Here is an 18,935-nt window from a genome sequence, read left to right as displayed (position 1 = left end):
AGAGCGTAGCTTTCGCTTTCCCCTACCGCTTTGCGATGAAGGTAACACAAGGCCAGCACCTATGGCTCCGGCGGCGTCACGAGAAGCAGGCGATATCAACGCCCAATGCAGAGCGGTATCTATTCAGTTATTTGTTCTCGGCGCTCGCTCAATCTTTCTTTTCCGTACCATACCCGCATCCTGCTTAAACATGACTTCGGGGCTGTTGCCTAGTGCGGATGTGGCACTCGGGTGCAGTGCGACTGATGTCGATGTCGATATAGCGGGTGCGCGCTGGCCGTGCTGCATGCGCATCTACACTTGAGTAAATTTGAATTGGGGTTGGCACTTTTGTTCCACCTGTGAGAAAAGGGCGGACCTTGAAATGCTCGGTGTCCAGTGCTTTCTTTCGAGGTTGTGAGGCGAGCCGGGCCTGAGTAATTCAGTATTTTCGGATTTGCACCACTGCTCTAGTGTATTATAGTAACATTGGCCATCTTGTTACATTGGGATTTTCACGCTGAATTCACGGAACGTGCTACTTCTCTCCCGCTGCAATCTTCGCGAGCATGTCGCAGAGTTTGAGCAGAAGCTTACATAATCGAGTGAACATTCACTGATTTATTGGTGTTACATAATTTTTTTCGATTTTATTGCATTATCATTCTGAGCGTGATTCAGGTACTTCACGGGGCAATGTGTGTTTGTCTCTAACCGCGTTTCCACTTATCTGGTTTACTGAGTAGTTCATGGCAAAATGGTTATCTTATTGTGTTGCTGTGCTGAGGGAACACGGTTCAAAACCAGCCATCGGACCCACTTTTGTAAATGAGCATGTGGTAATGTGTACATATATATGTACACATTAAGTACACATGAAGAGCGGCACATATGTGACGCTCTTCAACGAACCACTTTCATGCTTCCATGGGTCAATGTAGACGCGTTACTGGATAGATGCCGCTGTATAATAAGACATATTGACGCCACCTTGGAGCACTGATTATGTGCCACTCGATCTGTGCGTACTCTTCAATGAATATCTTTTATGTCAATTTGGATCACCAGTAGGTGTGTGCCGTATTTCATGCCAACTTGCGTTAATAGGCTTGTGCTAATGGGAATGTGCTGCTCTGCGTACAACGACCAGACAGATCCTTAATTTTATCCGATGCTGGGCGGTGTCGAGCTCTCATCACCATGGTTCCTGAAGGACAGCAACCCGATGCTTTAGCATGGTTGGATGGAGGCAAAACATTATTGAATGTCCTAAGGTAGGCTACTCAGCACGCTGAGGGCCGCTCCCACGTTGGGACAGTCAACAATTACCGGTCGCCGCATTATGGGCCTTCTGGACAGCCCATAGTTGCACCCCGGCATTGGGGCTCTTGATAGCGGAGAGCCACTTGTCCTCAGTGATTTGGCGATGCTTTTGCCGTCGAGGATGTGACAGTCTTCCTTACACACGGCGCCAACTCTGAAGGCTCGGATGGCTGCCCTGGAGTCGCTAAAGTTATTGGCATGTTTATCGTCCAGGAGGGCCAAGGCAATGGCCACTTGCTCGGCCGCACGCGACGACGTGCTTCGTACCGAAGCGGCGTTAACGGTCGAACCCCTGTGGTTGATCGACACACCATGATATTGTTGCTGTTGACATACTGGGCCGCGTCAATGAAGCAGCAGCCGCCAGGGAGTTCTGTCACGTGGCGTAGGAGAGCCATCGCCCTGGCCTTCCTTCTTTCTACGTCGCGCTGGGGATGCGTACTGCGTGGGGTGGGCGATATGATGATGTTATGTTTGTGCTCTTTCGGAAGGCCCTGGTAGGCGTCTTCGACAGTGACCTGGGGGACGGCCATCTCTGTTAGGAGTCGTCTGCCCGCCCTGGTGCGAGAGAGCCTGAGAATCTGGGCCCCTTCTTGTGCTTCTGCAATTTCTTGCAGGGTATTATGAATACCCAACTGCAGGAGTTGGTCGGTGCGTGTGTAGTTTGGTAGTCCGAGCGCGCTCTTGATCCCACTCATTATCATGGCATTTACCTTGTCTCACTCGGCCCTCTTCCAGACGTGCATGGCCGCTACGCACGTGGAATGGCATAACGAGAAAGCGTGGACTAGCCGTATAAGATTCTCTTCGCTCAGGCCTCTCCTTCTGTTAGCTAAACGCTTGATTAGACTGATGATGCTATCCATCTTCTTTGCTATTTTGGGAATGGTGATGCTATTTGTGCCTGTCCCTTCGAGTGTCATTCCCATGATTCGAATGGACGCGACTTTGGGAATGGGATCTCTGCACTTGGTGTAGAGAATATTGTCGATTTCTGTGGGGAGTTTCCAGTTCTGTGGCTAGCGGCCCTTTCTAGTTGGGGAGTCTTGAGGAGTCTAGTCTTTGGGGAGCACCGGAGTCCCGTGTAAGTTAGAAAGCACTCTGTAGTGTCGACAGCTTCCTGGAGAGCGGCTTCGACTTGTCGGTCACTGCCACCCGTGCACCAGACAGTGATGTCGTCCGCGTAGATTGTGGGACCGATGCCCTCGACCTTGCCTAGGTATCTTGAGAGGTCGACCATTGATATGTTGAAGAGGAACGGTGAGATGGCTGACCTCCACGGGGGGGGGGGGGGGGCGGCTGCCTCTTCTACTTAGCTCCATTTTCTCCGGCTAAATCTCCAGCCTTGAGGATGGCACATCCTTTGCTCAAGAACGAACTGACGAAGGCATGCAAGAACGAGCCTAGGTCGAGTTCTGAGATGGCGTCGAGAACGAACTCGTGACAGATCTTATCAAAGGCCTTCTGCAGGACCAAACCAAGGGTGGCTCTCGCGTCTCGAGTGCAGCGTTCCAGGATTTGGATCTTAATACGCTTCGTGGTGTCCTGGGTTGAGAGGCCTGGCCTGACACCTATCATGTTGTAAGGGAAAAGGTCGTTGGTCTCAATATACTCGGCAATTCTCTTATGGACAGCGTGCTCGGCCACCTTCCCTACACATGACATCAGTGAGACTGGGTGGAGGTTGTGCAAGCTAGGCGGTTTACTGGGCTTTGAGATTAGCATGATCTTCCCCAACTTCCATTTTTCGGGTAGAATTCCATCCTCCCAAATCCGATTTATCTCATCTGTGAGAGACTCGATCGATGCGTCCTCTACGTTTCTGAAAGCCTCGTTGTTAATGTGATCCGAGCCGCGTGCTGACGTACCATTGAGGTCGTGTAGGGGGCGGCGGATTCCACTGACTTTCAAAAGCTCGTCCAGCGCGGTGTTAGGCTTCCCTTTGTGTACTGGGTATGCCGCCCCATCGGCCACAGTTTTGAGCGGCAGGTACTTCTAAGCTAGCATCTCCAGTACGCCCTTTTCCGAAGAGGACTTCTTGGCTTCGTGGAGCGCTTAAGCGAGGACACTTCTCTGGTTTGACTTGGTGCCTGAGTCGTCGAGCAAGTGTTTGAGAATATTCCACTTGCCTCCCGTGCGTATGGGCCCGTCGATTGAATTGCTAATATCGTCCCATTGCTGCCTAGACAGGTCTTGGCAGTGCTCGTCGATCTGCTTGTTGATCTCGGCTATCTTTTTTCTGAGCTTGCGATTCAAGCGCTGGCTTTTCCACCTCTCGAGAAGTGATTGCTTGGCCTCGAGAAAGTGTGCTAGCCTGCTATTCTTTTTGTCTGTATGTACATCCGTCTCTATTGTTTCGGTGGTGGAGCAGACATTTTGCAGAATTAGTACGCACCACTGGATCAGACTCTCCGACTTTTCTCCACGGGTGGCGCTGGCCTTGGGAACCTCACGGTATTTGTCCCTGTGAGGGACCGAGAAGGCCTTCTTTCATTTCTGCTCCATTAGTGAGCTGGTCGCCGCGATGTAGTTATCGATACCGAGGTCTATGAGCAGATTCGACCACACTGCTGAGTCAGCATTTTTAACAAACTCGAGATCTGGGACAGAGTCCATGGTCGAGGAGGTGCCGCGTCTGGTGGGAAAGGCTGGGTGTGTCAATAGAGAGAGTCCCGCATCTCCCGCCTCCTGCCACAGGCTTCTGCCTTTGACCGTGTCGTGCGTGTAGCTCTACGCGTAAAAGGGGGAGTTGAAATCGCCGGCCACAACCAGTGAAGAGTTTCCGGCGAGTTTCATTGCCCTCGGGCTGCTATATTCGTTACGTATAAAAATGCCGGAGATGTTGGATTGACTTGAGATGACTTTTACGAGAGAGATCTCCGTCTTGCTAGGACAGACCCCTAGATCGTGTGCGACGAAAGTGAACTTGCTGCTGACTAATGTGTAGATTCCTCTGCTGAGCCCACGGAGACCAAGAGCTTTGTCTCCCTAGAGTGAAACCTGACCAGTCATCGTTTCTTGCAATAATATAACATGTGGTTTTTCTTTGTGAGTGCGAACAAACTGCTGAAGGGCGCATCTTTTATGGTGGAGTGCCCTACAGTTCCACTGCCAAATCCTAAATTGGGTGTGTGGCCCCGACCTTGCTGTACAGAGCGCCTTCAGGCATCGCTACTAGGGTCTCGAGGAAGACGGTTCTATTATTCGGTCCGGGGATGTCGAGTGGTGGCGGCGTAGGTACCGACTCGCCATCCTGGAAGTAAACGGGACGTACGCGGGTCGACGTCCCGATGTACATTTCCTGCACCTTGGACTCTATCTCTGGCATTATTTTTTCTAAGCATTGAATTTTGATGTTTTGCGCGTCTAACTTCTGATCCACGGCCAAGAGTCGCTGATCCACTGCAGATAGTCGGTCGTTAACTTCTTGATCTCCAAGCAGCTGGAATTCAACATTTCTCTTACCTCGGACTTGGCTTTAGCCTGTACTTTTTCTGGCATGTTGGGAACGACCTTTCTTTTGGCTGGGTTGCCCGAGTGGCTCGCATCCACGACCTTGGGAACGTCTGCGGCTTGGGGAGAAGGGATCCCCGAGGAGGTTCAACAAGGGACTGGAACGGGGTGACGTCCCCAAGGGGGTCCGGGAGAGGAGGTCACCTAGGGGGTTGAACTAGGGACTGGAATGTGGTGACGTTGATTAGCCTTTCTGAGCTCCACTATTTCGGCTCGCATTAACTCGATTGTACTGCGCATCTCGGCATTTTCTTTCCTTAGCTGAGCTATTTCACACGAACCATTCTCTGGCGCCACACTTCTCGTTACCCTTGCGGCAGTTCTCCCTCCACTTTGCAGCCTGTCTGCCCAGGTGGCGCCTTGTTTCCCGCGACCGGCTGGCTTCTCTAACCGGACCCTGTTCCGTGGGCCCCGGGGGGGGGGGGGGGGGGGCTTCTCGATATGGAGCCGCCCCGGGACCAGGACCTAGAACGGCTCATGGACTTGGACCGGGAACGGCTCCTGGACCTCGAGCGGCTTCTCGAGCGGGAGCACCTGCTCGAAGGTCTAGCCGGTTCGCTGCCGGCGCTTGTCTGTGCTGGTGACGGGTCTTGATTCCTGTATTCCACATTTATTTCCCTTCTCCTCCGTCTAACGATGTACGGAATTTGGAATCTTTGCTTGCAAATGCTGTCCGCTGTGGCGTGCGGGCCCCCGCAGAGGCTGCAAGTAGGCGAGCAGGTGTGGTTGTCATCGGGGTTTTGTCGCCAAATTTCCTGCATAGTTTGTCCTCCGGCGTCGGGCAGACATCGGCTCTGTGGCCTAGTCTAATGCAGGCATAGCAGCAGTCGTGTTCCCTGAGATACAAGCAGCACTTGACTATCGCCGAGCCGTAGAAAACGAATTTAGGAACCTTGTAGCTGTCGAAAACGATGACTACCGTTTCGCTATTGTTTATTCGCTTGGCTACAAGTGCTAAGGGATTTCTCTCGTTGAGAATGCTTCTGTCCAGGTCGGCATGGCCCTCAAACACATCAATCTGACGTATGACACCCTTTCACGGGGCGTGCAGCGTGGCTTCGTAAGTGCTGAGTTCGTACTGTTTGATTCCCAGGATGATGCAATTCATTTTTAGATAAGCATCTGCGTTATTGCGAGACGCGGTGCTGAGGGCGATAATATTTTCTGTTGCGTTGGCGCAGATGATGTCGTGGCTAGCTTGCTCGGACGCGAGTGCTGCCGCGGCGGCGACGGCCCGAACAAGCCGAGCGGAGCCCGTCTTCTGAACATCCAGATCACCCCATGCGCGGGTGATAATCTGCCAGTGTTCTTTCCAGAGCTGAGGCATTCGCGATGACTTGATGATCTTGTGCTTTAGGCTAATGGGCCTCCTGCTGCCATTGAGACGCTCGCGGTGCCCCTCGCTACTTACTTCGCAGGGGCTGTCGCAACGAGAGGCGCGCAGGGCGTTTTTCTTGACAGCAACGGAGCTGCAGCGTTCTTCGCACCAAATTGTTTCGGAGGAAGATCGTCTCCTTTCATTACAACAACCATTCCCTCTGTCATAACGAGGCGGGACTAATCCGGCCCTGCGAACGCTGGTTTGGCCTTGCCATCAGACTGAGGGGAGCACTGCGTCACGGAAGAAAAGCAGCTCGAAAAACCGACGAAAATGCCATCCACCTTTGAAAAGGCTTGGTATCCGTGGGTTCCTTTATTCCTTATGCATCCGTTGGTGCAGAAATTATCGAGAATGCCATGAATTTCGCACCGAAAATATCCGCTGTGGGCACCACCGTACTACTCGGCACCTTCAACATCAAAACTTTAGCTTTAGCAGGCTGCGCCACAATTGCACTAGGCACGTGCCGCCTTTTGATTTAGTATCTATAACGCCAACGCTTTAACGAGCTGTGCCATGAAAGCACCGAATATGTGTAGTTTTTTAACGACGCATATTCACCTGCTACACAGGACAAAGGAACGCCTGCTACGGCGCTATAGGTCGTCAGGTGTTGTGTGAGGGGAGAGGGGATCGCCTTGACGCAACGTCATCCTCGCTCTGTCTCTCAACATTCCTCGACGGAGCTGAGCCTGGCAGAGCGGTCGAAAGGCAACACCTGCTACGGCGCTATAGCTCACCAGGTATTGTCTGAGGTGAGAGAGGATCGCCTTGACGTCACGTCGTCTTCGGTCTGACTCTCAAGACTCCTCGACGGAGGAGAGCCTGGCAGAGCGGTCAAAAGGGAACATCTGCTACGGCGTTTTAGCCCGCCAGGTATTGTGTGAGGGTAGAGGGGATCACCATGACGTCACGTCATCCTCGCTCTGTCTCTGAACACGCCTCGACGGAGCAGAGCCTGACAGAGCGGTCGAAAGGGAACATCTGCTACGGCGTTTTAGCCCGCCATGTATTGTGTGAGGGGATCACCGTGACGTCACGTCATCCTCGCTCTGTCTCTGAACACGCCTCGACGGAGCAGAGCCTGGCAGAGCGGTCGAAATGGAACATCTGCTACGGCGTTTTAGCCCGCCAGGTATTGTGTGAAGGGAGACGGGATCACCGTGACGTCACGTCATCCTCGCTCTGTCTCTGAACACGCCTCGACGGAGCAGAGCCTGGCAGAGCGGTCGAAAGGGAACATCTGCTACGGAGTTTTAGCCCGCCAGGTATTGTGTGAGGGGAGAGGGGATCACCGTGACGTCACGTCATCCTCGCTCTGTCTCTGAACACGCCTCGACGGAGCAGAGCCTGGCAGAGCGGTCGAAAGGGAACATCTGCTACGGCGTTTTAGCCCGCCAGGTATTGTGTGAGGGGAGAGGGGATCACCGTGACGTCACGTCATCCTCGCTCTGTCTCTGAACACGCCTCGACGGAGCAGAGCCTGGCAGAGCGGGCGAAAGGGAACATCTGCTACGGCGTTTTAGCCCGCCAGGTATTGTGCGAGGGGAGAGGGGATCATCGTGACGTCACGTCATCCTCGCTCTGTCTCTGAACGCGCCTCGACGGAGCAGAGCCTGGCAGAGCGGTCGAAAGGGAACATCTGCTACGGCGTTTTAGCCCGCCAGGTATTGTGTGAGGGGAGAGGGGATCACCGTGACGTCACGTCATCCTCGCTCTGTCTCTGAACGCGCCTCGACGGAGCAGAGCCTGGCAGAGCGGTCGAAAGGGAACATCTGCTACGGCGTTTTAGCCCGCCAGGTATTGTGTGAGGGGAGAGGGGATCACCGTGACGTCACGTCATCCTCGCTCTGTCTCTGAACACGCCTCGACGGAGCAGAGCCTGGCAGAGCGGTCGAAAGGGAACATCTGCTACGGCGTTTTAGCCCGCCAGGTATTGTGTGAGGGGAGAGGGGATCACCGTGACGTCACGTCATCCTCGCTCTGTCTCTGAACACGCCTCGACGGAGCAGAGCCTGGCAGAGCGGTCGAAAGGGAACATCTGCTAAGCTGCTATAGAGCCGCAGGTGTTGTGTGAGAGGAGGGGGCATCAGCGGCATTCAATTGGACAATAATGTTTTTGCATTCACAACTCATAAGTGCTTAGGTGTCCTCGGATATTTTTATTTTAATTTTGACAACCTGGTTTGATTATTAGTGAGCGCTGGTGAAGGTGAATGGACGTTATTATGAGCAAGAACGAGTACGTGTTAGTGCGAGTAGAAGGCTGGGAAAGTCGATGCGCGGCAGTGCATGCCTGTAATCGTAAGTGTGAAAGCGATCCTGAAGAGAACTCTTCTTCAGCGATCACTTTAGTGGGCTGGCGATTTGCGCGAGTTGTAAGCCTGTGAGTTCTAATCATATGAGTAAGTCTACAACTCCACAAATTTCAAAGGAGTCTGATCCCATGTATCCGTTAGGATGAATTCATCCGTAATTTTGTGAATCTCAGTAAGCCCTAGTGAAAGCTCGTGAGTCTCAATGGGCCTACTTGTGTCTGATTCTGGTAAGAGTGAACCTGGCTTAGTGTAGATTTAGCGAGCCTCAGCCCGAGTGCTCTCAGTTTAGTAAACATCTGATGACCCTCAGCGCCGGTTGGGTAGCACTTTGAGTCGGAGTAATTCCTAAGCAAAAGAAATGATTTTTTATCAGTGAGCTTAAGTCAGTTCCACGTAGTAGTTGACGTACAAGTAATTGCTAGTAAAAGTAATTGCGAATTGTAGAAGTAATTGCACAGCAATTGCTAGGAATGGTTGGATGTCTGATTTTCCCTTTATTCAATAAGCCAGTCAGTTCCGTTCGTTCTGCCGACCTAAGCTTTAGCGATTCCGACGATCAGAAGATTTCGTGATTTATTTGTTCATTGTAAGTAAGACGACAATAAGAATTACTTCTGAATCAACCGACCTGAACAAACAGGATGTTAGGGGCAACACAAATGAAACGCATAGAGCTGTCACAAAAGCGGCAATTTGATTTTTCATGGAACCCATGCGCAAATACAAAAACCTACGTATATGCCCTGCAGGAGTGCTATGATGGCTCAAGACTGTGGAACCCTCTTCCGTTCGATAATAACTGTAGTACACACCTTTCATTTCTAATAATATTGGTAGTTCCCCTTGACACCGCAAATTTGAGAGCAATACGAATAAAGCGTTTAATGCGTTTCAGCGAGCCATATTTAGTGGCACAACGCAAGTCCCCTTATGTTTTGCCGACCACCGATCATAAGCATGACATATACCTCCTGTCTAAGTGGCTGTTCTTTCGCCGACAAAGAAAAGTCACCCTGTCAAAACGTGGCTCCAGTTTTATTGTACCGTTGTGGATCACTCGTGTATACAGTTGTAACTTTATTCTAACGCTCACCCGATTTATCACGCACAAAAGTAAAAAACAAATACGATTAACGTCTTTGTAAAACGATGGATTGCATTGGAACATCGCAATTTTTTAAGGCCATGATAAACATATGGCACCCCCACTGCTGAGAAGCCCGAACTTCGAGATTGGACATTTCAATCTGAGATTAGGAGGTCGGAAAAACGGGGGGGGGGTCGAATTTCGAATCTGACTGGTGCAATTTTGGTTTGGTGCTTTGTTCTAACGTGCATGTCACATTTTCGTGAATTTTTTTTGAAGATTGCGCCTTATAATCCAGTAAATCCATGTTATTTTTAGCACCAAATGGATACGTTTCTTAAATATTTACTTGGATTATTCCTTCGTTGAGGCTTTTCGGGAGGACTTACGGCCAAGTAAATTTGCGACTGTCTTAGGCGTTGTTTTGTGGCACGTTTACAGTCCAAACACTGCTTTGTCTAAACATGGCGGTTAGATGCTGAAGCTAACATCGCCATGAAAGTCGAAAAAGAAACCGCCTCCGCGTTTTTCCTTTACCTTTTTTTTGTAAAAAAAACATTTTTTTTGCCTAAACAGAGATTATAGCGTCACATGTTGTGATGAGCATGCATGTTCAGCCTGCATCCTCGATTTTCATGTTGTGTATCGCCGCATTCGTAACGCATTCGATGGGAGCGTTACGCCTTCCGTAGAGACAGTCTAAATGACATTCACGAACAGTCTTGATCACAAAAAAACAGATCAAAACAGTCTACATCACATTCACATCAATTTTCTTGAAAACTTTTGGCAAGAACTTCCCTGAGCCACTTCCGCACACCAATGCATGCATCTGACTTCATACCCGGAGCGAATATTCAACCTGGTTGCTTCGGAAATATTTATGAAGAAGGATTGAAAGCAAAGCGCAATTTAATACACAGGGGGTATAAGGAGGGTGTTATGCGACTCTTAATACCGGGAATTTTCAATATTTTTTTCTCTCTTCACTGTATTTTGGTTCATAGTACGTCGAAAGCCATGGTAGGTCAGGTGAAAGGTGTGAATGAAAACATAATCAGTGCCCGCCTAGTAAAGTGGCTACGCGTGCTTTTGTGAGGTGTTCATTTAAGCGAGATGTAAACAACGACATGAGTTTGTTATATAGAGGATTCTGTGAATTTCACAGCTTCAATACCGCTACGTGGCTACGAAGGGGAAAAAATGGCATCTGCCCTACTGGAGGACGAAGCTCGCAGGTCACTGAGCAACCTGTGCTGGTTTCCTTTGTAGCTACGTGCTACAGTGAGGTGGATGACAATTCTCGCCCACTTTCATGAGCTTTTGTATTGTGTGATTCCGGGGAACTGATGTGTCATGGTCAGTGCCCTAGTGCTTCGAGGTTTCAACTAATTTACCCTCTCTATGCGGTCTGCTAGCCTCACCGTTAGTTCAGATGGTAGAGCGACCGCCCGGGAAGGCTTTGATCGCGGGTACGAACCTCAGGCCAGGGTGAATATTTCTTCAGCTGCAAAGCTTTGTCTCTAGGAAATCTGTATAGGTTTCATTTGTAAAGAAGAAAATCAGACATCCACCTGTTCGTAGCAATCGCTACAAAGGAAACCCACACGGGTTCCTCAAGGAAATCCATACGGAAAGGCGGTGGTCCCGCGTTCGAGTCCCGGACCAGGACGTATTTTTCCTCAACTGTGAGGCTTTTCTTTCGACGAAACCGTATTCCTTTGTAGCAATTGCCGCGAACAGGTGGATGTCTGATTTTCCCTTTATGAATTACTTCTCCCCACCTTGCGGGTTTCCGCAGAACTATTACGTCAGGTTTCATTTGTATAGAACATCGCGCTACCGTCGGATGGACAACAACGTTCTTTTCTCCTTTCCTGTACTTTCATCCACCTTACGGGATTTTCTCGTTTCCATTTTTTTTCCTCTTCTTCTTTCTCCTTTTATTCCCTTTACCCCTTTCCCCAGCACAGGGTAGCCAGCCGGTACTTACACTGGCTAACCTCCCTGTCTTTCCTCCCCCTTTGTCTCCTCCTCCTACATTGCCACTATTCCGTAGTGCACTGTTTTCTTCAGTATTTGTCATTTGCATTAAAAGCAAACACGACGAGCACTATCGTTCGCAGCTTATTTTGCTATTGCTTTTTTTTTCCTCAAAGCATGTTTACCTGCCCTAACCTTTCGTACAAGTGCGTGCGCTGGGTATAAATCTCACGAATAGAAACGATAATAAAGCACAGAAGTTTCACTTACCATCCACGGTATGTTCGCTATAGAGATTGGCTTGCCGTTGTATATCCTTCCGTTTGACCCCAATTCGCCACAACCTGCAATACTCATATAACGTATTCGAAGACTAAGTAGTATTTCAATGTAGCCTTTTCGATGTTAGAAGTGCGGCTTCTCATGAACCGTTATCTTAGTGTTTGCGAACGTTAGAGGCCGCGCGAGACATGCTAAATGAGGCACTGGTTAGTGAAAATTGCCTAATTAACTTTTGACTATTAGATAAGGTGAAATGCAAGAACGCACGTGTAGTTCATTTTGTTTACTTAGACGTAGGCATACGCTAAACAAACCCGGGTAGCCAAAATTATTTCTAAGGCCTCCAAAACGACGTCTCCTTGCTCCAGAGCTGTTTTGGAATGTTGAACCCTACGAATGAATGAATCCAGTGCCGGTCTGCACTATATTCAGTACCGGCCAATCGCGAAATACAGCAGCCAGCACCCGCAAAGGGGTGGGAAGAGGCAGAAACTGCGCTTAAAGACATAACCACAAATATTCATTCATTCATTCATTCATTCATTCATTCATTCATTCATTCATTCATTCATTCATTCATTCATTCATTGAGCGCCTCAAATACAGCATCGAAGAGGTATTTCACGAGGTAGTAGATTTCAGCTAATCACAATCTTCAATGATGCGCTTGAAGTAAGCGGGATTAGTGCGTGTACACGCCGTCAGGTAGAAGGTCATTCCAGCCCATTTAGATACGCACAAAAAAATAACTAAGTTTGACTGAAGTGCGGTCGTGAAGCGGGTAACTAATGGCTTTCAAATTGCTTACGCCGTATTACTCGCGGTAAGCTGGACGGATGATAGAGTTGCCGAGCTGCGAGTTACAGAACTTGTGAAACAGACAAAGCCACCGAGTTCTGCGTCTAGATTCTAACTTCTGATAGTAAAGTGAGAGCACTGAGAACGGCATATGCTGCATTCAATTGATTTGTCTTTGATCAATGTTGCATATCGAGTGGTGCCTCATCTGTAGAAAGATCATCAAGTGACTCTTCGAACAATTCTCCCACGTTCCAAACAATCAAACGCTTTGCTTGCCCAAGACGTCTTGCGTACTTTTCAACATCAGTATGGCGCTGAAGTATATTATCTAACGTCCTGAATTGCCAAAGGCTGGGATCCTAAGTGACTGCAGCGGTGCTCTGAGTCCCTTGTCCAGTGATCAACTCCCTTCTTTTGCTTTAAGTTTTCAAGGTCACCCATCGAATCTCATCTAACGGAAGAACACTGACGTTTCAGTGAGCACTGTGGCACATCGGTATTTCAGGAAACGAGGCAGCTGGTGCTCTGGAGGCTTGAGCCTTAACATATCATACAAGTTAGACGACACTCGACTGCCTCATATGCCGCAACTTACAGCGTTCGCACCCGGATGAACATGTCGCCAAGGGATCCTACTCTGCACCAATCACTGTCCGCGCTTTCAACCCACCGCAACAGGTCCCTAGTGCGAAAATTGCATTGGGTGCGTTGATGTAGCACACGGCCTTCATAGCCAAGAACGTGCCCGAGTCCTTCGTGCCCGACTTGTGGACACTGCAGTGAAACGCTTGAGCACCTGCTGCTGAAATGCCCAGCGTTCAACAGTTGTTGGTGCGTGCGGCGGAGGATATTCCCCCAACCTAATATTGCTCGAACTGCACTCAATCATTTATTGTTTGCGTAAGGTCGTGCTTTAACTAGTTGTGAGGCTCAAGGAGTTGTACTAGAATATATCTCAACCACGGAACTGCACTCTGATCTGTCGTGCTGGTGCTGTGCGTGTGATCTGTTGGGATGTCACAGTCTCTTTTTCTCAAGCGATAACTTTCTTTGGCTCTTCCCTCTCTAGGGGCACTATATGGCACTAGTTTTCATTAGAAATGACCTAAATAAATAAATAAAAAATTCCGATGGTTATTTTCCCACGATGCCTCCTCGTTGGCAATGATAAGAAATGTGCGGCACGTATCACCTCCTACTGCTGCGCTGTGGCACGTTCGTGTCAGGTCAGGGACGCCATATGCCTTGCGAATGAACACGTTTTAACGCTGATTAACGATACCGCTGTCTCTACAAGGTCGAACATGGTGACCGAGGATTGCGGTCATCAATGACTGCAGTGCGTCTCTTATCGTAATGCGCAACAGGTTATATATTGCTTGCAAAGACGTCAACCAAGTTTGATCCTGCCGGGATTTCTTTACCTCATGTTTAAGTGGGTGGGAATGGCCACCTTTACAAAACACAATTACTAGCCCGCTTCACTTTTTATCTATGTAATGTTTATGTGAGTTCCCATAATATAATAATTTTCGACTGAGCATAACACAAAGAACACCTGAAACGAGAAGGCTATGCAGGTGGTATTTGAAAGGCTTACGTCACCCTAACTCCTAAGCCTGGTTTTACTGGCGCTGGAGTTGCAGAAAGTTTAGTACGCGTTATTTTCATTAAAAGAAATCCCAAATCATCATTACTATTTTCATCGTCTCGCTGCAGCGGACGCACAAATATTATTCATTCGCTGCTTGACCATATTTGTCGTTAAACAAAACCGCCTATTTCGATTGCGTTGTGAAATCAGTATTCAAGATAAAGGTCTCACTCACCGGCTTGGTTCAAATGAGTGTCCATTTTCTGCGGAGAGAGAAATAACGGTCCCATTGAATAGCAGCATTCTACATAATTAGCTTCAACACGGAACCTATGTTCTAGTAATAAAAAAAGTGAACCCCGACCTTAAACCTGGGCAAATAATTTTGGCTCACAGGAATGCCTTAACCACCAGACCTCTTACAAGAACGGGTGATTGTATTCAATGACTTCTCAATAAAGCGAAGCTTTCTTTGCCTAGTTTACCGGGTAGGGCCAACACCACCTAGATAGCACATGGCCTGTTTATTCCGATCCATGACGTCATGCTACCTGGCCCGAAATTTCCATTGAGAAGGCTGGCATGATGAAAGCGGTGACGTCAAAATCAGTTGCCCACTCGGGATCATCCCCATTAGATTCTATGGCAGTCGGGCCAGGTAACATGACGTCATAGATCGGAGTGAAGAGGCCTTGTGCTGTCTAGGTGGTGTTGGTTGGGCACATCTGCTTGGCTGCTGGGTGTTGCATCGGTGACTATCTCGGTAGATATATTTGTGGACATACATACATGCAAAGGTTATATGTGTGCCGAACAAAAGTACCCGCGAACTGGCCTAAATAGTCCTTGTCTGCTGACCGAGTATATGCGCAGTTAACCGCTTTGCTAAAGCTTTGCTTCACATTGCATCTAGTGGGTGCGTTGTATTGGCATAATTCTTGTCTGGTGGTGAATTAATGGGCTTCATCCGGTGCTTCTCAACTAATGACGATGCGTACAATTTTGTTTACTTTCAGAATATCCAACGCCTAACATCATAGAATGCTTATGTTTATTCACCATGAAGGTCACAACTATATTGCGGTATTCATGAATTTCAGCGTTCACAAGCTGTGTCGAAATGCAAGCGCCAAGTCAGGCGGATGGACTGTCTGAGACGGATACATACGCACCGACGTCACAATAACGAAAACGATGTATGCTGGTTGTTGAGGGCACAGTGTAATGGTTAGAGTATGCACAGGAAAGCGCGACAAGCATCAAACAACATTTTGGAATTCCGCACGTCCTGTGTCACAGCGTAACATAACCCTCAGCCATCTTGAATGATTGGCCAAAGAAGGGCTAACCCCCAGTTGCGCACACCGAATGGCTCAATCACAGAAAATGAAGTAAATCGAAGAATCCGTAAAGTTATATTCAGCAATCTCTTGACAGATCGGTGCGCTTTAATGATATATGTGGGGCGACATTAGATGACGAGGTTTTACGCGGTAGTCTGCGATCGGCCCATATTTCGATGCTGCACTACCTTAGAGATCGAACCTCAGCTTTTGGTGGGGTATCTCGATAGCTGGAAATAAAAATGGTATGACAATTACGAGAATGCTATTCCCATTGAAAACGGCCCAAAAATGCCAGAGTACTGGAAAAAGATAGTCCAAGCTTCCAAGTAGTGCTTCCAAGCATCGCTCCGGCACTGGGTAAAAAACAGCCATGACGTTGTAATTATGTTGTATAATAAAAGTCACCTGGCCTCGAATATAGCAGAAGAGTGAGCATCCCTGGTGCAGGGCCCACTAGCTTAAAAGAGGGCGACATGCTCTCCTAAGCTGTTCTCACTAGGAGCAGCGAAGCTGAGCTTCGAGAGGATCCATGCGCCTTGTTTCAGCCTGGTAAACATCCTTTCAGCCCGATGGTTAGCTGCGCGAGATGGTATTCTACTCTTGGGGGAGATGAGAAGCGCTAGGTTCGTCTTCCTCCTGTTTTTGTATCTATTCTAATTTTCACGCTACTGGCCTCAGGAATCCATTTAGAAGAGCGAACTTGCCTGGGACTGTGAATTAGCCTGCATTCCTGACATGTGCTTTGCGCAACTCTCAGATGAAGCGAAGAAGTGGAAGCTGCAAGAGTGCGTCAGCACTATGCAGCAAACAACGTCAAGCATCAGCGTCCCGCGACCACATCGTAAGCCTCCCGTTCCCAGGGTTCAAAAAAAATAGAAGGCACATTTTTATTACCGTATTGACTTCTTTCTGACAGCAGAAACTGCAAAGCTTGCCTTTTTGCTTGTGTTCTTTATATATATGCTGTGCATACACATTTGCAAAAGATGCTCGATTACCGCACCGCGTTCATACCATCTCCTGTTTTGACACTTTACCCATAGGTGCATTTTTGTGGAAAAGCCGGTGCGTCAATAGTTGCCAGCATTTTCTATTTATTCCAAATAAATCGATCACACGCTGTCTTTCGCTAAGACATTTACTTTCAACGTTGTAACAAAATTCAGTCTATACACACCTCTTAAAGCGCACTGTATGGTGAGACGTTGTAACATCCTGTTCCCAGCGACTGTTAACAGGGCTGATTATCCGGTTACGAGCCACGCGCTTTGCCGTTTATGACTCTGGCATGTTCCCATCAGCTAGAGTCGTGAAAGGTTCTTTTGTCCAATTGCTATGAAAACTTTCAAACTATGCAAACACCTATCAAATGAAGAAAAACTATATTCACGCATTCGCAGCGTGAACCACTCAGTATCATTTCAGATAAAGCAACTAAGTATCCACTCAGATAAAACAGTGTGCAAGTAAATGTGGCATTCCTAGATGCTAGTTCTTACAGTTAAGCAACGAATCATTCGATTTAAGCACCCCCTCCCCCCTTTAACGTCAAAGAGTTTCTTATGGTGCGCGTTCTGACGCAGGGGGAAATTAAAATTGTTCTTTGAGGTCACTTCGCGTAAGCCAGCTTTCCCCTCCTCGAAATGTTTATTATAGTTTAAAATTCGTCGACAACTGCTTCATATTCACTGCGTTATGTACACGCAACAAGGAGCGTTGCGCGCCTGTGACAGCAGTGACAGATTCTGAAAGTCACCAAGAGTTCACAAAACTCAACTTTTTTTCAAAATTGCCGGTTTCCCTCACGTACAAACGTAAGGATAAAGTTGTATATCCAAAGATTGCTGACGACGAGCTCATGTGCTAAACATGCACTGATATTTAGACCGGCAAGGTTTGCGTACAACATGTATACTCCCTGTAATGTAGAATGAGTACCGCATTTCATAACCTGCATAGGGTTCTTATCATTTCATAAATGGCCCTGATAAGTGGCCTGGTGGAAAACCACTTTGGATTAGTCGCATTTCGGATGGGTAAACTCAACAAAATTGGCTTGTCGTCGGCGACTTATGAAGCTAAAACACGATGTATGAATTCCGTGAACGCGAAATAAAATGTTATAATGTCAATTTGAAAAAAGTTGATTTACGATATTTTAAACATCCGACTGATATTCCTGGTGTTTAAGGTTTTCTAGGATTGGCTATTTTTCGCACAGTTTAGCTAATGCTTCGAATCTTCTGGTAAGTTGAGGCAGATTACATCCACAAATTATATTTTTCTAAGCCTTTGATTTTCAATAGTAGCGATATTGAATCTATACGATATTGCAGATGAAACACGAAGGAATACTTGTTGGCTATAGTATTTTATTATCCTTTTGAATGTAAACATTAAGGTTGCGCCAATCTTTCCGGAAGGAAGTACGTCATTTGAATTGCAACATAAAGGTATTCATAACATATAGTGCTATAATCTCGGCTACAAGCTTCAGCGCAAAAGCTAAAGAAAACCGTTAATGTTGAAGCGCGCAGATTTCAATTTCTAAGCTATACTGAGTGCACTTCCATTTTAAATTAAACGATTCAACAACTGCATGATTGATAACGCTGGATGCCATGTCTTCTCAAAAACTAAACATCCCTGCGTAGGAAAACCAATGCACCGACATATGAAGGCGGTTATCATACCGGTTATCAAATACAAGATCACCTAAATGACAACGTTTCTTTCAACCAACGCATACTTTCGGAAATTACAAAACAGTTCAGTCATTGAGTATCCAGCACCATATTCCATTGGTCACCATGGTGCGTGCAATCCATGTCAAGCATACATTAGCGTAGTCAAGTATTTACCAGTAAAAACAACTTACGTTAGCAGTTACCGGAAGCGCCATGACAAAAATCACGAGAGCAACCTTTGTGAGGTAAAGTTGCGTATACCATGGTACGTAGCCGCAAGGTAAGGAAGCCATGCCATCCACGTTTCCCTCTGGGAGAGATCACGAAATCGGGAGGCGTTCCAAGAGAACGACACATCGGCAGTGACATGCAGTTTTAAATGCTTCTTATGGGTCGTCACTACAGCCTACAAACCAGTAAGGCGAACCTAAAATGCAGACGTAAAAAGCAGACTGTCAACGTCTCATAAGTTTATGAAGCTTGAAAGTTTCGCACAATGAACTTGCTGCCATGAATCTTTGATTGCCCGTCTTTATTTCTAAAGCTTTCCATTCAGTTACGCGGACGCTCATCTTAAGTAAAAAAAAAAGAAAAAGTTTACCTGCCCCTCTGGATCTTGCGTGTCAGGCAGCTGCAGTTGC

General features: G+C 47.9%; 1 protein-coding gene across 1 annotated transcript in view; it reads right to left on the bottom strand.

The window, feature by feature from the left end:
• The window catches only part of LOC135907650 (chymotrypsin-1-like), a 111,219-nt gene extending 92,531 nt beyond the window's left edge, over positions 1 to 18,688 (bottom strand). The window contains exons 1-3 of the mRNA XM_065439346.1: positions 18,486 to 18,688; positions 14,497 to 14,524; positions 11,855 to 11,928 (exon numbers count right to left, since the gene is read on the bottom strand). Coding sequence (XP_065295418.1) covers positions 11,855 to 11,928; positions 14,497 to 14,524; positions 18,486 to 18,587 — 204 coding nt within the window. The 5' untranslated portion in view covers positions 18,588 to 18,688. The remainder of the gene's footprint in view (positions 1 to 11,854; positions 11,929 to 14,496; positions 14,525 to 18,485) is intronic.
• Between the last annotated feature and the right edge of the window lie 247 nt (positions 18,689 to 18,935).

This window comes from Dermacentor albipictus, chromosome 10 (assembly GCF_038994185.2).
Source record: "Dermacentor albipictus isolate Rhodes 1998 colony chromosome 10, USDA_Dalb.pri_finalv2, whole genome shotgun sequence".
In the NCBI taxonomy this organism is placed as follows: Eukaryota; Metazoa; Arthropoda; class Arachnida; order Ixodida; family Ixodidae; genus Dermacentor; species Dermacentor albipictus.
The sequence above is the reverse complement of the archived record's forward strand: the minus strand, read 5'-3'. Positions and strand labels throughout refer to the sequence as shown.